Source organism: Marmota flaviventris, chromosome 2 (genome assembly GCF_047511675.1).
Source record: "Marmota flaviventris isolate mMarFla1 chromosome 2, mMarFla1.hap1, whole genome shotgun sequence".
NCBI classification, from domain to species: Eukaryota; Metazoa; Chordata; class Mammalia; order Rodentia; family Sciuridae; genus Marmota; species Marmota flaviventris.
In genome coordinates this window covers 89,811,346-89,835,085 of record NC_092499.1, presented here as the reverse complement: position 1 = coordinate 89,835,085, position 23,740 = coordinate 89,811,346, and the positions used below count along the sequence as shown (strand labels likewise).

At 42.0% G+C, this 23,740-nt stretch overlaps 1 protein-coding gene across 3 annotated transcripts in view; it reads left to right on the top strand.

The window, feature by feature from the left end:
- The window catches only part of Ino80 (INO80 complex ATPase subunit), a 129,949-nt gene extending 117,683 nt beyond the window's left edge, over positions 1–12,266 (top strand). For 2 of the 3 annotated variants that reach the window (XM_071608095.1, XM_027925358.2), the window contains exons 30-36: positions 1,762–1,920; positions 2,496–2,598; positions 3,538–3,626; positions 5,187–5,342; positions 5,664–5,826; positions 6,878–7,093; positions 10,666–12,266. In XM_071608095.1, coding sequence (XP_071464196.1) covers positions 1,762–1,920; positions 2,496–2,598; positions 3,538–3,626; positions 5,187–5,342; positions 5,664–5,826; positions 6,878–7,093; positions 10,666–10,883 — 1,104 coding nt within the window. In that variant the 3' untranslated portion in view covers positions 10,884–12,266. The remainder of the gene's footprint in view (positions 1–1,761; positions 1,921–2,495; positions 2,599–3,537; positions 3,627–5,186; positions 5,343–5,663; positions 5,827–6,877; positions 7,094–10,665) is intronic. The other variant, XM_027925365.2, reaches the window with a different exon arrangement.
- Positions 12,267–23,740: the final 11,474 nt, after the last annotated feature.

Below are 23,740 nucleotides of genomic sequence, written 5' to 3'. Positions count from 1 at the left end.
GGTTAGAGAAACAACTTGGGCAAAAAGAGGGGCAAACAAATACAAATAAGGAACTCATCTAATTAAAGGGAAGAGACATATTGTATTGGGGAAAAATATACAAATAGGATACGAAGTTAATTCAGTATAGCAGGGCTCAGTTTGAATTTGGTTTGTTACCGCTTAACTGATAGAAGGAGTCGTCTGTAGTGGAACCCACAATAGACTGAAGAAGACAGAAAATGAGATCTAGGAAGCCCATTGATAGAACAGAGCACTATCCAGAAGAAGGCAGTGAGGGCCCAGTTCAGGATGGTGACAGTGTGATTGTAGAAAGCACAACTTCATTTCTGAAGAAGCACTGGCTAGATTTTGGTGACAAAAGAGATGATGAGGACATTTTGAACTGGGGATTCTTTTAGAATGTCCACATGTGGGATGGTAGTAGACTCAATAACTAAAGACTAGCAGTCTAGATTTTAGAATCACTTAGTGTTATGTTTTGTTATTTGCTTATTTGTTTTTCAACAAACTAAAAATAGCTTCCGGGGATTCCTTTAAACACTCTATTCTATCCGTGAAATTAATGTAACAGGAAATGATCCTATGATGAGAACCCAAGAATGCACTGAAAGCCATGCCTGTCCCTTTCCAAGGTAGCCCCAGTGCTTAAGAGAAAGCAGAAGGCTTTCTCATCTCCTACACCAAGCCCATCACTTACTTAGCCTGTGCAGTCTTTAAATTCTCTAATTTCTCTGCACTGCAGTCTCCTCATCTGTAAAATGGAGGGTCGTTTTGGGGTTTTTTGTTTTTTTTTTTTTTTTATGAGAGTGTGTGCTTGGGATTGAACCCAGGTCCTTATGCTTGCTTAGTATGGGCTCTAGCACTGAGCCACAACCCCAGCCCTAAAATAGAGGTTTTAATAGTACCCAAGGTATGGAGATTGCGAGGTGAGTTAATACACTTGAAAAATTGCTGCGTTAAGGATTAGTAAGTACTAAATGTTAACATAAATGTTAATTAACAATGTTATGTTAGCTACTGCTATAATTGAGTGTGTGTGCGTGTGCGCGCGCGCATTTGCGTTTATATTTTTGTTTTTTTGTCAGTACTTGAAATTAAACCCAGGGCCTCACGGCATGCTAGGCAAGTGCTCTGCCAGTAACTACTATCCCTTTTTTCCTTCCCTTCCCTTTTTTTTTTTTTAAGAAAGTGACTTGATTCCTTTTCTAGGCTGGCCTTACACTCCTGGGCTCAAGCAATGCTTCTACCTCAGCTTCTTAAGTGCTGAGACTATAGGGGTACCACAACACTTGGCTTGGTTTTTCTGTTTTGTTTTCAGTACTGGGATTGAATCCAGGGTGCTCTGCCACTAAGCTACATCCCCAGCCGACTGCCTTTGTATTTAATCCTATTTTGTTTTGTTTAATTTTAAAGATAGGGTCTTACTAAGTTACCTAGGCTGACTTTGAACCTGCTATCCTCCTGCCTCAGTCTTCTGAGTCACTGGGATTACAGGCATGCACCACCATGCCCAGCTTATTCCTTCTTTTGAAATGAAAACTGTGCAAAGGCCAGGAGCATGTCTCTTGCCCAGAGCAAATGAAGGAATGGCTTGGTTCTCTGAGACAATATGTCTTTTCATTCTAGCATAGAAAGAAGCTTGACCCTGCTGATGCTAATCCATTACAAACAATATGAGTGACTGGGTTGCCCCCAGAGTTTCTGGTCCTGCCTTGAGAATGCTTTAGTCTTTGCTATATTCTCATCTTGCCTGTGTAGGTAATATTCTATGACAGTGACTGGAACCCCACTGTAGACCAGCAGGCCATGGATAGGGCCCACCGCTTGGGGCAGACAAAGCAGGTTACAGTATATCGGCTCATCTGTAAAGGCACAATTGAGGAACGCATTCTGCAGAGAGCCAAGGAGAAGAGTGAGGTAAGCACAAGGGAAAAGGATGGTTGTCCTGGTGGAGAGAATACGAAGTCAGCAACACTGACTGGATTAAGACTGTTTGAGACTGTTGCCTTTCATTGGATATGAAGAAACAAATTTCTTCAAAATCAGAACTTGTACAGTAGCAGTCTTAGCTGCTGCTCATGTGCATACTGACACTAATAAGGACCTTCATGACTAACACCCTGTCACCTTCAGAAGAAGGAATGACATTTTTGAGCTTGCTTCCTGGCATTCTAACTTAGCTACCTCTGACTTGCATTCCAAATCTGCTAGTTTCCAAGGTAATAATTTGTTTTGTTTTTTGTGTTTCCATCCTGATTCAGTATTATTAGGTTTTCTACTTTCGAATTAATAGTCCCAAGCAAAGAAATTTTTATTGTTATTTCTGTTGGGCAAATAATCTGGAGGAGCAAACAAGGAGGTGAACAAGAAAGAAATAGGGAAACCAGAGCCCTCATCTGAGGAGCAGGTTGAGAAAGACATTTATTTCTTTCTCTATATTTGCTGTTTGGTAATGGATTCCTGGAGGTGATGTTTTGATTTGCTTTATGTAGATTCAGCGAATGGTGATTTCAGGTGGGAACTTCAAACCAGATACCTTGAAACCGAAAGAGGTGGTTAGTCTTCTTCTAGATGATGAAGAGTTGGAGAAGAAACGTACGTACTCTAACCACTTTGTGCCCTCTCCTCTCCGGTCCCACACATCTAAAAATGGGAGGAGCACTTGCATGTATTCCAGGGCTAGACAAAACCAGAGGCCATATTGAGGAGGAACATTTTTATATTAATACTTCTTATTAATTTCCAAACACAGATGTTTGTGAAATAAAGGGCAGAATTTGTATATACTTTAAAAGCAAATATACTTAAAATATACTTTTAGCTTGCACAAGGAAGGCTCTGCCCAATTCCTCAGCAATAATGAATTTACTCTTTTGCCCAGAAAATGTTTTTGTAGGGAAGGAAGAAGCACACTGCTATAATCATTCAAATCTCTCTCCCCTGTGTTTCTAGCTTTTGAGAACATTGGGTTTTAGATTTATCCTGTGAGTTTCTTAGGGCTTTCATAGGACCCCATTAGAAAATAAGCTCACATTTGGCAGCACCTTCTAAAAACCTTTTGTTGATCTGTGTATTGCAGATATTTAAATACTAAGGAGAATGGGAGTGAGGACACAGATAAGGAAAGGTTTATAATACTTGTGGTACAGTCAAGCGTGGTGGCACATGCCTATAATTGGCTGAGGCAGGAGATCGCAAGTTCAAGTCAGCAACTTAACATGACCCTGTCTCAAAATAAAAATGAAAAGGGAGGGTCAGGGGAATGTAGCTCACTGGTAGAGTCCCCTAGGTTCAATCCCAGTACTGAAAAAAATAATAAGTATAATAATGGTTTGAACCCAAAATCTGTTGAGATTCACAAATTCTTCAGTTAGAAAACTACCAGTTATCTGCCTTAAATAGATTAAAGTTATATTTTGGAACATAAGTATCAGATGGGGCCTCCTTCATTTTCAGAGAATGAGGATTATGATTGCCACACTTACTTTATCTGGTGTTTTGTTTGTTTTGGTTTGATTTGGTTTCTCTTGGTAGTGAGACTGCGGCAGGAAGAAAAACGGCAGCAGGAGGAAACCAACCGAGTGAAGGAACGCAAGCGCAAGCGGGAAAAGTATGCAGAGAAGGTATCTCCACCCTGGGGTATTGGTAGGGGCCAGGCAGGTTGTCCTCTTGGTCATTGGTTGGTATCCAGCTCTAGCTGTGATTTATACCAGTTCCATGATATTTGATCAAGAGAAACAGCATTGGTAGGTAGGGCTGTACTCATCTCAAAGACCCACCTTGTTGATGGCCACAGTTTGATTATAGAAACTACTTTTCACTGCTAAATGTGGGTAAAATTGATGTTACACACATATATTATTAGATTTCATAGGATTTTAAGAAAGGGCCTTGTGTCTCTTTAGCCATAAAGCTTTGATGGTCAGCAACGTAGGATCCTGTCTGTATTACATTATCATCTTCCTGTAGATGTCCTAGCTTTCCCTGTTACAGAATTCATGTCCTTGATTGGACCTACTCTAGGCCAAACTCTCTTTAGCCTAAAGGATGCCCCTGGTACTCACTTCATTTACGAAACAGAAAAATCCTGAAAATGAAGAATCTAGATCTGTATAAGACTGAGCTGCCATCTCTATTTCCCCAAGCTCTTTTATCTCTCTACCCTCAAATATCTAACCCATTATTTACCACTATTTAAAATACAAATGGCTTTAATATCCAGAAACAATGTCATGAATTAACAGTTTACATCAGGTCATCCCTGCTCAAAGTGTAGAATAGACGATGCCCACTGAAAATATAAACTTCACAGAGACATCATATATTAACCCTACAACAGATGTAAATACAAACACAGTGGTGCAGTGGATTGGTGAGATTCTCAGATGTATCCAAACACATTCTATGATTCCAGATCCCTAATCTGTGACAGAGCCCTGCTGAACTTGATCCTGAACTGCCTAATATTGCTTAGTCACTCAAGAGCTTACATGAAATTGAGGAGATAATGATAAAAGCAATCCAAAAATAAAGTTTTAAAAACATACATAGGAGCTATAACTCAGTGGTAGAGTTCATGTTCAGCATATATGCGTTCAGTTGTCAGTACCAGAAAAACTGTGTGTGTGTGTGTATGTGTGTGTGTGTCTGTGTAAAACACTGTTCTTCCCTTTTGTGAGAGTGCATTCATTCTATAATTGCTGCTGCTTAGATATATCAGAGGCATCCTTTGCCCACTTATTAGTTCAGGGTAGTTGGCCTACCTTTAAACTGTTTTGGGAAGGGGGGTGGGGGGTTGGGGGGTGTTTCTCATTGGTAGAATACATACTTTGTATGTATGAGGCTCTGGATTCAATCCCCAGAGCCTAAAAAAACAGCTCTGTATTTCAGGACTAAAATACACATAAGCTTTTAAAGTATCCCTTTTCTCCTTCCTTAAGAGTTTTTAATTCCCTAAAAATATAGTAATAGAGGAGCCTGGGTATAGTTGGTTAGCAAAGCCTTTGCCTCGCATGTGCAAGGCCCTGGACTTGATCACCAGTGCTTCAAAAAAAGAAGAAAAAAAATGACAATTTTGTGAAAAATAAATAGAGGTTTGGTCATAATTTTCTTCCCTAATCCCACTTCTCTCTTGGGGTATATCTTTATGGTTTTTCCACATAGCCTAATCTTTGTGTTTTCAGAAGAAAAAAGAAGATGAGTTGGATGGGAAAAGGAGAAAAGAGGGTGTGAACCTGGTGATCCCATTTGTTCCTTCGGCTGATAACTCTAACCTCTCTGCTGACGGGGACGACTCCTTCATTAGTGTGGACTCAGCTATGCCCAGCCCTTTCAGTGAGGTGAGGCTCCTTGATGCCTTCATCACAGCAGTGGAACTGCATCCTGACCTTGTACCAGGGACACACTGCTGGGCATCCTTTGCTTCTGGAGTCTTCCTGCCTCACGGAAGGGGGTTGCACATGGGATTCATAAGGAGAAAAGCAAATGTGGACAGGCTGGCTACTCAGAAGCAAAGCAGGGGGATCTGAACCTCAACAGTGAACCTTTCCAGGCAGGAAAGAGAAATACGGGCAAGTCCTGTAAAGTGTGTTCTCGCTTGGGTGCCAGTGCTGTGGACTGGGCACTAAGAGTAGTAGTGATCTCAACTCTTCTACTTCTAGATCTCCATCAGCAGTGAGCTGCACACAGGCTCCATTCCCCCAGATGAGAGCAGCAGTGACATGCTAGTCATTGTGGATGACCCAGCCTCCTCAGCCCCTCAGTCTCGAGCCACCAACTCTCCTGCTTCCATAACAGGTTCCTCTGTCTCAGATACCGTGAATGGTGAGTGTTGCTGGTGTCCCAGATGGTCAGAGCTGTTTCACTACCTCGCAGAAAGCATTAGTTTGGTAATGGGTGGAGGTCCTGATTCGTTATACAAAAAGGGAATTTTCATTCTTTAAAGAAGAGTAAAAAGGGGCTGGGGTTGTGGCTCAGTGGTAGAGCGTTTGCCTAGCATGTGTAAGGCACTGGGTTTGATTCTCAGCACTACATATATATAAATAAAGGTCCATCAATAACTAATATTTTTTAAAAAAGAAGAGTAAAAGGGAGCAAAAAGATTTTATGATGTTATTTTTTCAATAAGCTTATCAAGTGAATGGAGGAAAGAGGTTTAGCAAGGCTTGGTGGTGCAAACCTATAATTCTAGCAACTCGGGAGGCAGAATCGCAAATTAGCAAGTTAGTGAGACCTTATCTCAAGAATGAAAAAAAGGCCAGGCACAAGTGCCCCTGAGTTCAATTCCCAGTACCAAAAAAAGAATGAAAAAAGGACCCTGTGTTTAATTAGAAGGAAGGAAGTAGTGAGGGAGGGAACTAAGGAGGGAGGGAGAAAGGAGAGAAGGTTTAGAGAAAGCAAAGTAAGAACTTCATAAAGATTTGAAATTTATTTTCTAGTCATTTCCATCTTTTGTAGTTCACTTATTTTTGCTACTTTTTAGTTAAAGTTAGCTTGTCTGGGCATTTCTTGCTTGTCATGTGGGGCCCACTGTTGCTGGGTTTGTTTGTTTGTTTTTTAGAGAACTCTAAATCTAAAACCTAAAAGTAGGGCTCAAGGGTTGGGGATATAGCTCATGGTAGAGTACTTGCCTAGCATGTGTAAGGCTCTGGGTTTGATCCCAGCACCATCAAAACCAAAAAGGAAAGAAAAGAAAGCAAGGCTTGAGTTGAAACTTGGTGGTAGAGCACTTGCCCACCTGGGCAACATGCCAAGACCCGTTTCACAATGAAAAAGAAGAAAAACACCTGAGAACAAGCTTTCTGTTGGGGGAGAATCATGTTAACATTTTAATGATGTTCATTTTGACCCCCTTCTTGGCCATTTGTTCCCACAGGAATTTCCATTCAGGAAATGCCAGCTGCAGGTCGTGGTCACTCAGCTCGAAGCCGAGGCCGCCCCAAAGGTTCAGGAAGCACAGCCAAAGGAGCAGGGAAAGGCCGAAGCCGGAAGTCCACGGCAGGCAGTGCCGCTGCAATGGCAGGAGCCAAAGCAGGAGCTGCAGCAGCCTCCGCAGCTGCCTATGCTGCATACGGGTACAATGTGTCTAAAGGTGAGGAAGTCAGGGGTGGCTACAGACTGTCAAGAGGCAGTCTGGAAGTCTGTTTTTTGTTGTTGTTGTTCAAATTAGTTACACATGACAGTAGAATGCATCTTGTCAGATCATATATAAATGGAATATAACTTCTCATTCTTCTGGTTGTATATGATATAGAATTACACCAGTCGTATAATCATATATCCACATAGGATAATAATGTTCTATTCATTCTACTATCCTTCCTACACCTATACCCACTCCCTCCTTTCACTTCTTTCTGCCTAATCCAAAGTAACTATTCTTCCCAAACCCCCTCCCCCATTATTGTGAATTAGCATCAGCATATCAGAGAAAGCATTTAGTCTTTGGTTTTGGGGAATTGGCTTATTCCACTTAGCATGATATTCTCTAGTTCCATCCATTTACCAGCAAAATGTCAAAATTCCATTCTTTAAGGCTGAGTAACGGGCTGGGGATGTGGCTCAAGCAGTAGCACGCTCGCCTGGCATGCGTGTGGCCTGGGTTCGATCCTCAGCACCACATACAAACAAAGATGTTGTGTCCTCCAAGAACTAAAAAATAAAAAGATTTTTAAAAAAAAGGCTGAGTAACATTCCATTGTATAAATACACTACATTTTCTTTATCCATTCATCTATTGAAGGGCACTTAGGTTGGTTCCATAGTTCAGCTATTATGAATTGAGTTGCTATAAACATTGATGTGGGTGTGTCACTGCAGTATGCTAATTTTAAGTCCTTTGGGTATAAACCAAGGAGTGGGATAACTGAGTCAAATGGTAGTTCCATTTCAAGTTTTCTGAGGAATCTCTATAGTGCTTTCCATAGTAGTTGCACCAATTTGCACTCCCACCAACAGTGTATGAATATACCTTTTTCCCCGCATCCTTACCATCATCTGTTGTTGCTTGTATTCTTAATGACTGCCATTCTGTGATTGGAATGAGATGAAATCTCAGTGTAGTTTTAATTTGCATTTCTCTATTTGCTAGAGATGTTGAACATTTTTTCATATATATATATGTTGATGATTATATTTCTTCTGTGAAGTGCCTGTTCAATTCCTTAGCCCATTTATTGATTGGGTTTTTGGTTTTTTTAGTGTTAAGTTTTTTGAGTTCTTTTTATATCTGGAAGTCTATAATTGAGAGTACTACCAGGGAGAAATGTGGCATGCCTCCAGACCAGAAGCTTCCTTCCCAGAGCTCAGACTCAGATTCCGCTTCTTTGCATTGAGCAGTCTTGACTCTTCCCTTGCCCTTCTTATTTGATACAGTGCCACCTTTGAATTAGAAATAGCTGTGAAAAGAGAGCTGAGTTATGAACTATACTGCTTTAAACATCCACAAGCTTTCCTGCTTGAGAGTTGTTTTTTTTTTTTAATTCCTAGATATTTTTCCCCCTAATGCCCACATTTTTAATATTCAGACTAACAAAAGTTAATAACATTCATCCAGCAATGTGATCTATCACCTTAGGTATTAAGCACATGTTATGTGCATAAGAATATAAAATGTGAGCCTTGCTCTTGAGTGTAATAGAAGTGAGAAGGGGAGTATGTTTAATAGCAATAGAAGGCAATATACAGATAAATGAAAAAAAAGAGAAGGCTTATTTGTGGTTGTAGATCAGGATGGGAAGAACCATGAAGCTGCTGATAAGGATTCTAGACTGTAATTCAAAAAGGAGATGGATAAGGAAAGATTTGGACAGACAAAAAAGAATTGGCAAGAACCAACGTGCATTGGGAGTCACCAAGCTGGTCAGTTGGACCAAAGAGGACCAGAGAAAGTCAAGGTTGGAAAGATATAGCAAGTTCTGATGGGCAAGAGCTTAGCAGGTATATGTAAGCAGCTACAGACAGTTTGTGAAGAGAAATGGCTGTTGTGACTGAGCCAAGAGGAATAATTGTTCTGTGGAATGCTAGACATCTAAATATGGTGAGAAGGGGAGAATTCATTCATAGAACTCTGTCCCCATTTAAAACACTAGGTTAGCATTAGCTCATAGAATTATTGTAGCATACAAAGTCATTCTTGGATAGAAAGTGTTTGGCCAGTAGTAAATGTTCTAAATATTAGTTCACCTCCCTACTGCAGAAATCTCAGCTTTCATTTATTAATTCATTCAGAAAATACGATGTACAATAGTCTGGCCTGGTGTTTCTTTGCCAACTCATCACATCCTTGGAAAACAACAGGCATTCCAATAGTGAAGGCTGCCATGACAGCGCCTCATCCATGGATAGGGCAGAGCATGCTGCTCATCAGGTTTTCTTTTGGAAACCTAAACTAAAGGAGGGATGCAGAAAGCAAAGGGATAGTATAGCACAAGATAAATCAAGAATACTAGCTAGACATAATGGTACATACCTGTAATTCCAGCTACTCAAGAAGCAGAAGTAGAAGGATTACAAGTTCAAGGCCAGTCTAGGCAACTTAGCAAAACCGTGTCTCAAAATAAAATTTTAAAAAGGGTTGGAGATGTAGTTCAGTGGTAGAGCATTTGCTTAGTATGTGTGAGGCCTTGAGCTCAATCCCCACTACTAAGTGGGGCGGGGGGGGGGGGGGGAATACAGTGCTTGTTAACTGGGGATGGAAAGCAAGGGAAGGAACTAGTTAGAAGTTACCTGCAGTTCCCCTGTGGATGAACCTGTCTGTCCACCAAGCACTTAGAATTCCTTTTTAGAAAAGTAAAATTGTACATAAGAAACATTGATGAATCGTTGTATCAGACGAAAGTTGATTTAGCTCATATTAGAAAAAGGGTATATTCACTGTTGCCCAGGCAGCAAGCCATCAACAAAGATGAGGGATTTCACCTGGGTTCTTGAAGTGGCAAGTCTTGGAGTGTAGGAGTGGTCATAGCCAATGTCAGGAAAATGGACACACAAGATAAGAGAGTGGACAGGCTTATGCCCTCAGGCCAAACTTATGGGGAGTAGAGAAAGAATATGCATGAAATCGAGAAGGAATCAGGTAATCTCAAGTGGTGTCAAAAGAGAAGACAGGACTGGGTATGGTGATGCAATCCCAATAATTTGGGAGGCTGAAGCAAGAAGATTGCAAGTTCGAAGCTAGCCTCAGCAACTTAACAAGGCTCTAGGTAATATAGGGAGACCCTGTCTCAAAAAAATTTAAAGGGAATGGGGCTGGGGATGTGGTTTAGTGGTTAAGCACTCCTGGTTCAATCCTTAGGTCTCCCCCCACCAAAAAAAAGAAAAGAGAGAGAAGGTAGATGCATTAGCGCCTAGTAAGTTATAATTCTTACTCATTCTGTAGCCCTGGCATCTCCAATTATATGTGTGCTCTGTCCAGAGTCCCAAGAGGGCATTTTACTCTCAGTAAGATAATGTAGTGAGTGCTGGTTTGTTGTCATTTTCTTTTCAAAACTAATCCCTCTTACTGAAAAGATAGTTGACAGGAAGAGCAAGCAAAAATGTCAGGAATAGGGTGGCAGGGAAGGATTCCCCACCCCTGTCCTCCAGCCCAGATTCTGGTAACCAACATCACAGGTTCACACTTAACTGGTGCTTACAAATCATTCTCTTTCTCCATTCCCACAGGAATCTCTGCCAGCAGTCCTCTGCAGACATCCCTTGTCAGGCCTGCTGGTCTTGCTGACTTTGGACCTTCAAGCGCCTCTTCTCCCTTGAGTTCCCCTTTGAGCAAAGGAAATAATGTTCCTGGGACTCCCAAGAGCCTCCACTTGACCAGCAGCCTAGCCTCAGACTCTATGGTCCGGAAACAGGGCAAAGGCACCATCCCCTCTGGAGGACGGTAACCATCTGGGCCCTCCAGCTTCCTTCAACCAAACCAGGGGCTAGAGTCCTGGCCTGCAGATGGACTTTGGATCGCTTGCCCAGTGCAGCATCTTACATCCCAAGTCAGAGGGTAGAGAGGACAAGTTGCAGCAAGGGAAAGACAGGTGGTTAGTGTGAGCACTTTCATCACCTATTTCCAAAGGAGTGTTCTGGGGTAGCCTATAGGAAGAGGGCCCAAGGACAGGGTCAGCCCCACAACATCCCCAATAAACTCTGTGGCCAAGTCTTAAACCTTCTACTGGGGAAGGGCCTGACATAGACACTCTTTAGATGCTCAGGCATGCTGTCTCCAGCCCCATTCCACCCTTCAGCTCTGACCATGTCCCTTACAAAGGCTCTGCAGGTGCTGTGAAGAGCCTTCCGTGGTGGAGACTTCGTATAAGGTTGTGATTTCCTGGAGGACTAGGAAGGGAGAAAATTGTGTACCTGGTGTCCACAATCTTTGGACAGCTCCTCAGGCCTACAAACTCTATTTGCCACTGTGTCATTGTTGAAGAGAGAGCAGTATGTGCCAGAGAATGTGGTGGCTTATAAGGATGACAAAAGGCCAAAGGAAGCAGACCCACAGGCAGTTGTTTTTCCAGCATTTCCTCCCCTGTCCTGCATGGTTCACACCAGGGAACCTTCAGGTCCCACCAGCAACAGTAGCAGCAACTCCCACCCCAGGGACTCCCAGAAGCCAGTAAAGAGACCAGGAGCCACCTCAATCAGCAGGACATCCTCACTGCCCCTCTTACAGATGCCCCTGTGCCCATCCTGAATGCACAGTCTCCCCACCCTTGCCCTTCAGCCCCTGCTTGGCTGTATGCACTGTCTGTATTGCACTGAGAAAGGAAGGGGCAACAGGAATGAGGTAGAGAGGGTGGAGGAGGAGGAAAGCTCAGCACCAACCCTCCCATCCCCAACCCAACCAGCCTGAGCTTGCTGGCCTCCAAGAGAGGCAAGGGGGTGGTATCTGACGGAAGGGGTTCCCGCTTGCCCACCACCTGATGTCCCTGGTGGAGCAGGTGCTTCCAGTTGGGCCAGCCTCTAATTTGCACACCTGAAAATCGCGGAATTGAGTTTAGATAGATTGATTTTTAAATTTTTTTTTTTTGGAGTAGGGGTTCTAGGGGAACCATTTAATTTAAATCATTAAGATTCCCCTGACCAAACCCAGACTCCTGTGTACAGATGCTATTTAGAGGGAATCAGAAAAATGCCAAGCCTTTTTTCTCTTTGAATGTGCTGTCTATTTTTATAACTGAACTTGTACATATGTATAAAGAGAGACACTTCTTTCTTTTACTAACTGGATCAAAAAAAAATCTTAAATAAAATGGAGTGAGATAATTTTATGTAAATCAGGGTGTCTGTGTTCTTTTTAGCTGCTGCTTTGGGGGACAAACTAAGGCCCTTGTGGGATGTGGCAGAATAAAGAGAAGGTGGAGCCCTGTTGTCTTTCTGTGATCAGAGGATAGGGTTAATGGAACAAGGAGTGCATTGTGGGTGTTTCCTCAGTAGCAGTCTTTATTGGACTTAGGATTTTGCCTCCAGCCATCAGAAAGAAGGCTTGACCAAGTCCCTGGCATGTAGCAGCCAAGGGCCTGGGGATGTGGGACTCTTTGTGACTCTGGACCTAGGTATAGACAGCTTGGTCCATTACATAGTGATAATCATACTACTGATAGTGTCTCCAAGTTAGCTTTACTTTCAAGAATTATGACGGAAAACAGTAAAATGTGTTCCTAGGAATTCGAGAGATATCCAGGCTATGAAAACGTAGCTCAGTGATCAGCTGAGAAAAGAGCAGTTGCTCCTAGCCTAGGCTGACATTCAGTGATTCTATGATTGAACTAAAACACTAATGTGTTCTTGCATCACCTTTGAGTAGGGCTCATACTGTTCCCACGTTAGCTGGCTGTGTGTCCTCCCTAGCATTGGCTTACTCTGCATGCTTTAATCAGGGTGGGCAGTCTCCTGGACAGCTGCTGCTCACCTCCTAGTCACGAGGATCAGCCTTTCTTCATTATGTGGTTCTCAGGTAGCACTAGCAGATACTCCAGATCTTGTTTTTCTTGATGGTAAGCATACCCAAGGCTTTATACAGTACAAACCAGCATCAGTTTCCTAATTTACCCTGCCTTGTGGCTGTCACCACTGTGGCTGCTATGATCTAGAGAGTTAATAGAGCCCACTAGGATGGGCTCTCTCATTTTCATCTCAGCAAGGCCTCTGGTGTATTCCTACAAAAACCTTGCCAAGGTTAGCAGCAGCACCTCCCTGGGGATCTGACAGCTCTTGAGGACCTAAAGCAGCTTCATGCATATTCGATTAAGCCATTCCTCTTCTGAAATGGATGTGAAGTTTTTATATTTTATTTTGTCTGCAGGTATGTTCATTCATAGTCTTCTGTCGGCAGACTTTTATAATACTTGTTCAACCACTTCAATCTAGTCACTGAAGACAGGTAATATATTGTATTGAGGCAAACTTGTAGCCTTAATGTTCTCCTCACCTGTCCCTCCCTTACCTTACTTTTTTTTTTTTTTTTTTTTTTTTTTTGTACCAGGGATTGAACCCAGGGGCACTTAAACACTAAGCCACATTCCCAGTCCCCATGCTTTTAAAAAAAAAAAAAAAAAAGTTGTTGATGGACCATTATTATTATTTTTTTTATTATTTATATGTGGTGCTGAGAATCAAACCCAGTGCCTCACATATGCTAGGTAAGGGCTGTACCACTGAGCCACACCCCCATCCCCCCCAGCTATTTTTCTTTTATTTTTCAGTGAAATAAGCTTTATTACATCAAATAATAAATATATACAACGATGCAAACAGTTTTAGTCATTTTCTTCCAGATGTTTTGATCAACTGACAGTAAACACAAAACTGAAATCTATAAACAGTCAGTATAAAAATTTTCAGGGTTCTTGTTAGATATCATAGGTTGTTCTTTCTTGCATGTTTGTAACTTGTACACTCTTAAAATTGACTTCAAAGCACTAAGAGTCATGCAAATCCTCAAGCAAAAAAGAAGTGCCAGGGAGCTGTGGCTCAGTGGTAGAGCGCTTGCCTAGCATGTGTGAGGCACTGGGTTTGATCCTCAGCACTGCACATAACAAATGAATAAAATAAAGGTCCATCAATATTTTTTTTAAAAAAGTGCTGGGGCTGGGGTTGTAGCTCAGTGGTAGAGCATGTGCCTCACACGTGTGAGGCCCTGGGTTTGTTCCTCAGCATCTCGTAAAAATAAATAAATAAAAATAAAGATATTGTGTCCATCTACAACAACAACAAAATATATAGAGAGAGAGAAGAAGAAGTGCCATTAAGCAGAATCTACTGTATGGCACATGGGACCAGCTAAGTGAAGCAGGTGGTCAGGATGCATTAAAACAAAGTCCTTGGGATCAAATGAACTTAAGAAAAGAAACAAAGAACAATTTGGGTGACAAAGTATTCAAAACAATTAAAAGGAGACAGTTATCTTGGAGCCAAACAACAATTTGCTGTAAAATAACACCCCAGCCCTTTTTTATATTTTATTTAGAGATGGTCTTGCTGGGTTACTGAGGCTGGCTTTGAACTCAAAATCCTCCTGCCTCAATCTCCTGAGCCACCGGGATTACAGGCATGAACCACGCCCAGCTCTGATTTAAATAAAGGCTTCAAACTCATTAATAACTTGTTCATTTCCCCAGCTGTCCACTTCCAGGATGTGTCAGTCTTCCACATGAGCAGTAGCTCAACTCAACAGAAATTTTTTTCTTGAACACTGAAAAAATGCTAGGGAGAGCTCCAGTCTGGCTGAAAGAAGTACCCTCAGTAGAATCAGAAATCTAATACTGGGCTTGGGATGTGACTCAGTGGTAGAGCACTCACCTCGCACGTGCGAGATCCTGGGTTCGGTCCTCAGCACCTCATAAAAATAAATAAGTGAAATAAAAGTATTGTGTCCAACTACAACTAAAAAATAAATTAAAAAAAAAAAATCTAGTACTACATAAAGGCCTGGGTTGGATCAGTGAACCAGTCCCTTTTGCCAGGGTCACCTTGCCATGTTAGCCTAGGTTAGTGTATCTTTTAAGATTGTGGTTCTGGCCTGGGGATGTGGCTCAAGCGGTAGCGCGCTCACCTGGCATGCGTGCAACCCAGGTTCGATCCTCAGCACCACATACAAACAAAGATGTTATGTATGCCGAAAACTAAATATTTTAAAAATTCTCTCTCTCTTAAAAAAAAAAAAAAAAAAGATTGTGGTTCTGTCTGGGCACAGTGGTTCATGCCTATAATCACAGTTGCTCTGGAGACTGAAGCAAAAGGATTACTTTTATTTATTTTTGGGGGGTACTGGGAAATGATCATAGGGGTCCTTAACCACTGAGCCACATCCCCAGCCCTTTTTTTTAATATATTTTACTTTGAGACAGGGCTCACTAAGTTGCTTAGAGCCCCGCCAAGTTGCTGAGGCTGGCTTTGACTTATGATCTTCCTAAGCCACTGGAATTAAAGGTATGTGCCACTGCACCCAGCAGAAGGATCACAAGTTCAAAGTCAGCCTCAACTGCGGGTGTGGGTGTAGCTCAATGGTACAGCACTTAGGTCTAACATACACAAAGAAGCCCTGGGTTTAATCCCAAGTTCAAAAAAAAAAAAAAATTACACACAGTCACCCTTGGAAATCCAGGGTCTAAACTGGACTAACTATGGCCCAGTACCCCCCTCCCCCCCCAAAAAAAAAATGATAATCCTTTTGCTTCAGTCTCCAGAGCAACTGTGATTATAGGCATGAACCTCTGTGCCCAGCCAGACCCACTAACACCTTTATGTAGGAGTTTATCTAAGCTTCCAGGACTCTGGGTACTGGCTCCTAAACTGACTTAGGCCTGAGAGGTTGGGCTGGGCTGCAGGTGGGCAGAACAAACTGAGCAATGGATTTAGTGTGTTCTGCACAGGCTTACCTTTGTGCCAGCAGGTATGTTCCATTCACAGTCTTGTTGGCTTTCAAGTGCAGTCCATATGCCCTCATCTCTGTGTCCCTCACAGTAGACCACCTGGCCCTTAGAAGCAGATCTTGGTTTCCTTAAATGCACAATCAGGAGCTCAGACTAGATTAGTAGGTTTTAGCTGTCTGGTGGATTTTAGAGAATCTCACATGTGCTTCCAGGGCTGGTACAAACCCACTCCCTACTCCATCGGAACACAGCCGCTGTTTCTAACATGCTGTAAAGCAAAATAAACTTGAAATATTACTTGTAAGGTGATATTTCTCAAACTTTATATGTATATGAATTACCTTGGGGTCTTCTTTAAATTGCAAGTTCCGCTTCTGTCTTCAGTGACGCCTGAGACTGAATTTCTAACAAGATCCCAGATGATGGCCGTTCTGCCAATCAGAATAAACTCTCATCATTGTTTGTCCAACCTTAGACAGGAGGCCCTTAGGTGCTGGGGATCAATCCCAGGGCCTTGTGCATGTTAGGTAAGCACTGTACTACTGAGCTACATCTCTAGTCCTTTTTTAAAATAAATCTATTTATTTACTCATTTATTTAAATTATCCTGGCTGGCCTCAAATTTGTAATCCTCCCAAGTAGTTGGGAGTCTAGGTGTGTACCACCATGCCCAGAGAAAGTGCAACTCTCCATTTTCTATTACTCAATTGACCTGATGACCCAAAAAAAAAAAAAAAAAAATGAAACCCTAGCATTTTTAGGAAAACACAGTCCTGTATGCATTTTCTCAGGTTATTTTGTTTTTGTTTTTTTTTTTATTTTAAAACTGTCAGTTCATTATTTTCTCCACTGAGGTCCTCTCCTTGGATTTCACCTCCACTAGATATGTAGATATGCAAGAAGATCTCTAATTTACTGCTGCCACTCTCCTGTGTGCCCTTTACCAAGATGCAACCTGTCTCACTATAGGGTCTGTTTCCTGGACTGTCTCCTATACAATGTGTCTTTTTATGGGGACTGCCAGACTTCTTCAGGGTCAGTCAACTTTCTCAGCTAATTCCTGAGCTCTTCTCAGGAACATGGAGAGATTTGACTGCCTTCCATGCTTCTCTGAGATTGCTAGGGAGTGGCAAAACCCTGCAATCTGGAACACTGCATAATTAGTGCTGGTTGCCCAATCCAACCATCTTCATGATGCACCTTCAAATCACTTAGATGTACAGGGCAGGTTCTGTTCTAAAGACAGAGCCTCTGGCTGTGCCAAGATGCTTGCTCTAAGGTAGCAAATGGTGCTAAGAAAGGCATCTGACTAGGGGAGAGCCCCCTGCACAGAGGTCCCTGAAGACTCAAGTGGCAAGAACTTGGACTATTTTGGACCTCCCTCATGAGAATGGCTCACCCATTTGCCACTCGGGAACTATCTGGGGAAACAGCCCCAGGAGCAGGCTATAGAAATGACAATCCTAAATGACAATCCCCAAGACTAGGTGTCAGAATGGTGGAAGGTAGAAGGAAAGGGAGGAGGGAAGGTGTGTCTGAGGTCCACTTCCTGGTGGTTGAGGAACCTTGAGGAAACTGGATGCCTTGCTTATTACCAACCCATGGCCTCTCCTGTGTCCCTTTACTTCCTTGCTTCAGGTCCTGAGGCTTGGCTGGCTTCCTTATCCTTAACCACCAATTTCCCCTCATGGCAAGCTGCTGGGAATGGACTTCTCTCCTAGCTGCTGCCTCAAAGGAGCATCTTGCTGCGGTGTGTGTGTGTGTGTGTGTGTGTGTGTGTGTGTGTATACACATGCCTCGTACATATAAGGCAAGCACTCTACCACTGAGCTACAGCCCCTTTTTATTTTGAGTCAGGGTCTTGTTAATTTGCCCAGGCTGGCCCCAAATTTGTGATCCTTCTGCCTCAGTGCTCAAAGTAGCTGGGTTTACAGGTGTATACCACCATGCCCAGCTAATTTAAGGGTTTCCTTACTTATCAAAAGAAGGACACCAGCCGAGCTCAATGGTTCATGCCTGTAATCCTAGTGGCTCAGAAGGCTGAGGCAGTAAGATCACAAGTTCAAAGCCCCCCTCAGCAACTTAGTGTGACCCTGTCTCAAAATAAACATAAAAAGGACTGAGGATGTGGCTCAGTGGTTAAACACCCCTGGGTTCTATCTCTAGAACCAAAAAACAAAAACAAGGATACCAAGTAAAAACAATATTGGACAGGGGAAGTTACAAAGTTTACATATTTCACATTTCTCACAGAATCCCTGGTCCACAGTTCCTGGTACCTTGGGTGAAAGAATTAGGCTTTCTTTTATTTTTATTTTTTTTATTTTTGTTTTTTTAGTTGTTGATGGACCTTTATTTTATTCATTTATTATATGTGGTGCTAAGAATTGAACCCAGTGCTTCATACATGCTAGGCAAGTGCTCTACCACTGAGCCACAACCCCAGCCCAAGAAGTATTCTTTCTGAATGTGATACTCCCCAATTCTTACCTGAACTCCCAGGGAGCTACCAAATTTCTTCCAAAAGCGGGTAGGGGTTGGGAATGTGCTGTTGTGATTGCTCTCAAGACCTATGCCTCTGCTCTCCTACCTCTCGGGATTTCTTTGTCCTGAGACCCAAAGCTCAAAAATGAATGCCTAAGGGCTGGGATTGTGGCTCAGTGGTTGAATGCTCACCTAGCCTGGGCGGGACCCGGGCTCAATCCTCAGCACCACATAAAAATAAAGGCATTGTGTTGTGTCCATCTACACCAAACAAAATAAATAAATATATTTTTTAAACATTTTCTTTTTTATTTTTATTTTTATTTTTCAGTTTTCGGTGGACACAACATCTTTATTTTATTTTTTTATGTGGTGCTGAGGATTGAACCCAGCGCCCCGCGCATGCCAGGCGAGCGCGTTACCGCTTGAGCCACATCCTCAGCCCCATAAATAAATATTTTTAAAAAATGAATGTCTGGCCAGGTACAGTGGCACCTGTAATCCCAGTTACTTGGGAGGCTGCAACAGGAAGATCACAAGTTCAAGACCAGCCTCAGCAACTTACATACTCAGCAACTTAGCAAGAACTGTCTCAAAAAATAAAAAGGACTAGGGATATAATTCAGTGGTAAAGTGCTCCTGGGTTTAATCCCCAATACCAAAAGTAAAAAAGACCCAGAGTGGCTGCCCCAGCCTGACCTCATCAAGGGCTGGGGCAGCTACCCTGGTCTAACTTGGATGGAAGATTGGCCTCAAGGGAAGAGAGAAACCAAATCAGAGCACAGGAGTTCAACCTGGCAGCCTTTGGGGAGTTTTCTAAACTCCCCCAGCCCAACTCATGATCTCCAAGAACTGTTCTCTAGAGAAATAGCCAGAAGCAGCTCAGGCTCCTGTGGTATAGATGTAGTCTGTACCCCCAAGGGTTCATATGGTAGAAGTTTGACCCTCAGTGTTGTGATATTGGGAGGTGATAGTGCCTTCAACAAGTAGAGCCTAGTGGGAGGTGGTTAGGTAGTTGCAGGCACTGCCCCTGGAAGAGATGATGATAGTTCCTCTGGGTCCCTGGTTTGTTCCCAGAAGAGTGAATATTTTAAAAATTTATTTATTTAGGTACTGGTTCTAAAGATTGAACCCTGAGTGCTTGTGTTTTTGTTTGTTTTTTGGTTGTGTTTTGTTTGTTTTGTTGTTTTTAATTTTATATATATATATTTTAGTTTTAGTTGGACATAATACCTTTATTTTATTTATTTTATGTTGTGCTGAGAATCGAACCCAGGTCCTCGCTAGGCACCTGCACAACAGCTGAGCCACATTCCCAGCTCCTGTTGTTTTTAATTTTGAGACAGTTTCACTAAGTGGCTCAAGGCCTTGTTAAATTGCTAGGATTGGCCTCCAATTTATGATCCTCCTGCCTCAGCCTCCAGAGTTGTTGAAATTACAGGTGTGAGCCATCATACCCAGTGAGTAAATTGTTTTAAAAGAGCAAACCAGACCCCTGACTCTCTCTCTGGCCTCCTGTATCGCATGTGACCACTCTTGCACAAACTCCAATGATACCATCCACTGTGAAACCCCCACCAGAGGTTGAATTGTTGGAGCTGCTTAGTCTTTGACTTTGAGCCTCCCTAACTGTGAGTTAAATTAGACTCTTTTTATAGGGGCTGGGGTTCTGGCTCAGAGGTAGAGCACTTGCCTAGCATGCATGAGGCACTGGGTTCGAACCTCAGCACCATATAAAAATAAAATAAAAATATATTGTGTCCATCTATAATTTAAAAATAAACATTTAAAAAAATAAGACTCTTTTTATAAGGTTCCAAGCCTCAGGTATTTTGTGACTGAGATGGAAAATGGACTAATACAGAACATTTGACCCATTCCCCCAGCACAGAGTACAAACCCGGAATCATGGACTCATCCTGCAGCAGTTCCGACTGCCAGAAAAGAGAGGGGCTCCCCTCTTATTTCCCAGGTGAGAGGTCCTGGAAGACCCTGGGTGACACTTATGCCTTGCACCCCTGAAGAGATGGTGCTGTTTGCGTGAGGATATATGAGGAGGCCGTGGGGAGGAGAAGAGGTCCAATCCATGGACAGACAGTACAGTTCAGCTTTGCAGTCTTGCTTTGCCTTCAAACTCAATGGGATTTGGAAAAGATAGTGTATAATACTTATCCAGAATTTTTTTTGAACAGTTAATAAAGGAAAATTGGGGAGAGATTGACATTTTAATCTTTTTAAGTACCTAATCTTGGTAGATTCCCTCTTAGGGATTTTATGACTGTTCCTGCTTAGTTAACCAAAATATACTGCACATACCTTTACCTTTCCTGAGAGTTAAGTCATTGAGCATCTGTGCTCCCAGGCCCACTTCAGTATGACTTCCATTTGCCCAGCACTGAATCATGCCAGTACCTACTCTGGCACAATTCTGTAGTTGGCTTTGAGAACCAAAAACACTTAAGTGGTTTTGAACCTGTACAAGACAACCTTTCCTTTTCTAAATTCTTGGGAGCTTGGAAACCATTTTGCCAAATATAGAACTTCTGAATAATGAGAAAAACTCAGAAAAGAAAATTTGTGGGGGTGAACTAGAAACCGAGTAATTGAACTTCAGTGAATGCTTTCCATCAGCTGCCTTCTGGCCCTCTGCAGTACCTGTATTCTGGATAAATAACATGTACTAGAGAAGGGTGTTCTGGATTGAACCAATTTTTTGTTTATTTTACCTTTTTAATTATTATTTTTTTGGGGGGAAGAGGAAGTACCAGGGGTTGAAACAACAGGTGCTTTAACCCTGAGCCACCTCCCCAGCCGCCCCCGCCCCCTTTTTTTTTTTAATTTTGAGACAGGGTCTCCCTGTGTTGCTTAGGATCTCACTAAGTTGTTGAAGCTGGCTTAGAAATTCCTGCCTCAGCCTCCCCAACTGCTGGGATTACAGGTGTGCACCATTGACTGCACCCAGCTTTGTTTTTTTAATTCTTAAAAATAACAAAAACTGTATTGATCAATTTAATTTAAACACCTAGGAACACCTCTACCAAAAGGTCTGAATGATAGACCTGTGCATGTTGATTTTTAGAATTCAATCTAAAGTCGATATAAGCCAATGTAGTACATCATCAGAATTTAGTGGGAGCAAGAAAATAAAATGGATGATCTCTAAGGCCAATGTCACTGAATCTAATTCTTCTTTCTGATTCATCTTTATGTGGGTCTAAGCTACTCATGCATAGAAAGCAATTGCAGATGTCTACTGCTTGGGCCATGAAGTATTCTCTGACCAAGTAATATCATTGTTTGTATTAATTAGGATAGCACACCTTGCTTTAACAGAGACCCCAAAATGGTTAAAATTTTTAAAAAATATATTTCCCTCTCACGTAAGAGTTTGAATTTGCAACTGGGGATGTAGCTCAGTGGGAGAATAGATGTGAAGCCCTGGGTTTGACCCTTGCCACTGCAAAAGAAAAAAAAAAAGTGTTTGAATTTGCATCTGCTCTTGACAGTCATTCAAGGTCTGAGTTTTCTTCCATCTTGTTTCTCTGCCATCCCTAGGCTTTGTTCTCATCTGCATGGTCAGTATTGGTTTGCAGAAACATCTTATAGGAAAAAGAAAGACTGAAGAGGAGATTTCCTGCTATCTTCAGACTTAGACCTTTAAGTTGGCTTACATTCTATCAGAGAACTTCAGACCAACCACCCATGTACTGCAAAAAAGTTTACCATATAATTATGGAAGAAGACAACAAATTTGAATGGTCAGCTGTTGGTCTTAGATACAATACCTCAGTAGAAAATGGGCAAAAATATTTATTCAAGATTTATTTTTTAAGCACCTTCTGTGTGTCATACACTATACACAAATAGAAAATGTGTCAGGCATCGTGGTCCACACCTGTAATCCCAGCTACTCAAGAGGCTGATTTACTATGAAATATTGTAGATTCAGCTTCAGAACTTCTCATTGAGGGGAGCCTTTGCATAAGTGGCACAGATGCCTGGCTCTAGTCTGGCACCCTCTGTGCCTTGGAAGAGGTCCTGGGGTTGCCCCTCTACTTCCAATGACAAATTCCCCTGGTTGTCATCATCCAACATGCAGACTCCATTGTTGACCTCAAAGAGAATGATCTGAACAAGATACTATTCCACCATGACCCCATTTTCATGGCCAATGAGTCCCCCAAAGACAGGTATGGTGGGGGGTGGAAAAAAGAGCAGTGAGGACCTAGCTGTCTGAAACAGCTGCCCTAAAGGGCAATTCCTACAAGATTAATGAACAATTGTGAACATGTATCAGGAAACAATTTAAGGGTAGCAATGGGAAAGTTTCCAGAATTATCAATAATAAAAATTTTGTATCCGACATTATAAAAAATAAAAGGACCACATTTTCTATTTATTCTTTTTTAGAAAGTGATATTGCAATATCATTATTGCTCAAAAGTCAAAGAATATGCAGCACTTTTGACATCACTAGAATGGCTATAATCAAGATGCAATCACACATGCAGTGGCACACACCTGTTATCCCAGTGGTTTAGGAGGCTGAGACAGGAGGATCACAAGTTCAACTGATCGAGGTCCTAAGCAACTCAGCAAGACCCTGTCTCAACATAAAATGTAAAAAAGGGCCGAGGATGTGGCTCAGCACCCTTGAGTTCAATCCCTGGTACCAAAAAAAAAAAAAAAAAAAAACTCAAGCGTTAAGGACAGAGAAATTAAAATCATTCACTGTGATAGTAATGTAAAATGGGTAGTACTTTGGAAAATAGTTTGGCAGTTCCTCTAAAAGTTAAGAATATACCTATTGGGCTGGGGGTGTGGCTCAGTGGCAGAGCGCTTGTCTGGGGCGTGTGAGGCTGTGGGTTTGCTCCTCAGCACCACATAAAAATAAATAAAATAAAGGTATCATGTCTGTCTACAACTAAAAAATATTAAAAAAGGAAAAACAGAATATACCTATTGTGGGCTGGGGTTGTGGCTCACATAGCATATGTGAGGCACTGGGTTCTATCTTCGGCACCACATAAAAATAAATAAATAAAATAAAGATATTAAAAAAATACAATTAAAAAAATATTTTTAAAATAAAGAAAAAGAATACTTATTCTGATGTTTTAATTTTATATGTCAACTTGACTGGTTACAGAGTGATCAGATATTTGGTCAAACATTATTCTGGTTATTTCTGTGAGGGTGTTTTTGGATGAGATCAACATTTATATGTATTGATATCAGGCACAATGGCACATGCCTGATTACATGCCTGCAATTTGGGAGGCTAAAGCAGGAGGATCACAAGTTTGAGGCCAGCCTCTGCAACTTATTGAGGCCCTGTCTCAAAATAAAATATAAAAAGGGCTAGGGATGTGCTTCAGTGGATTCAATCCCTG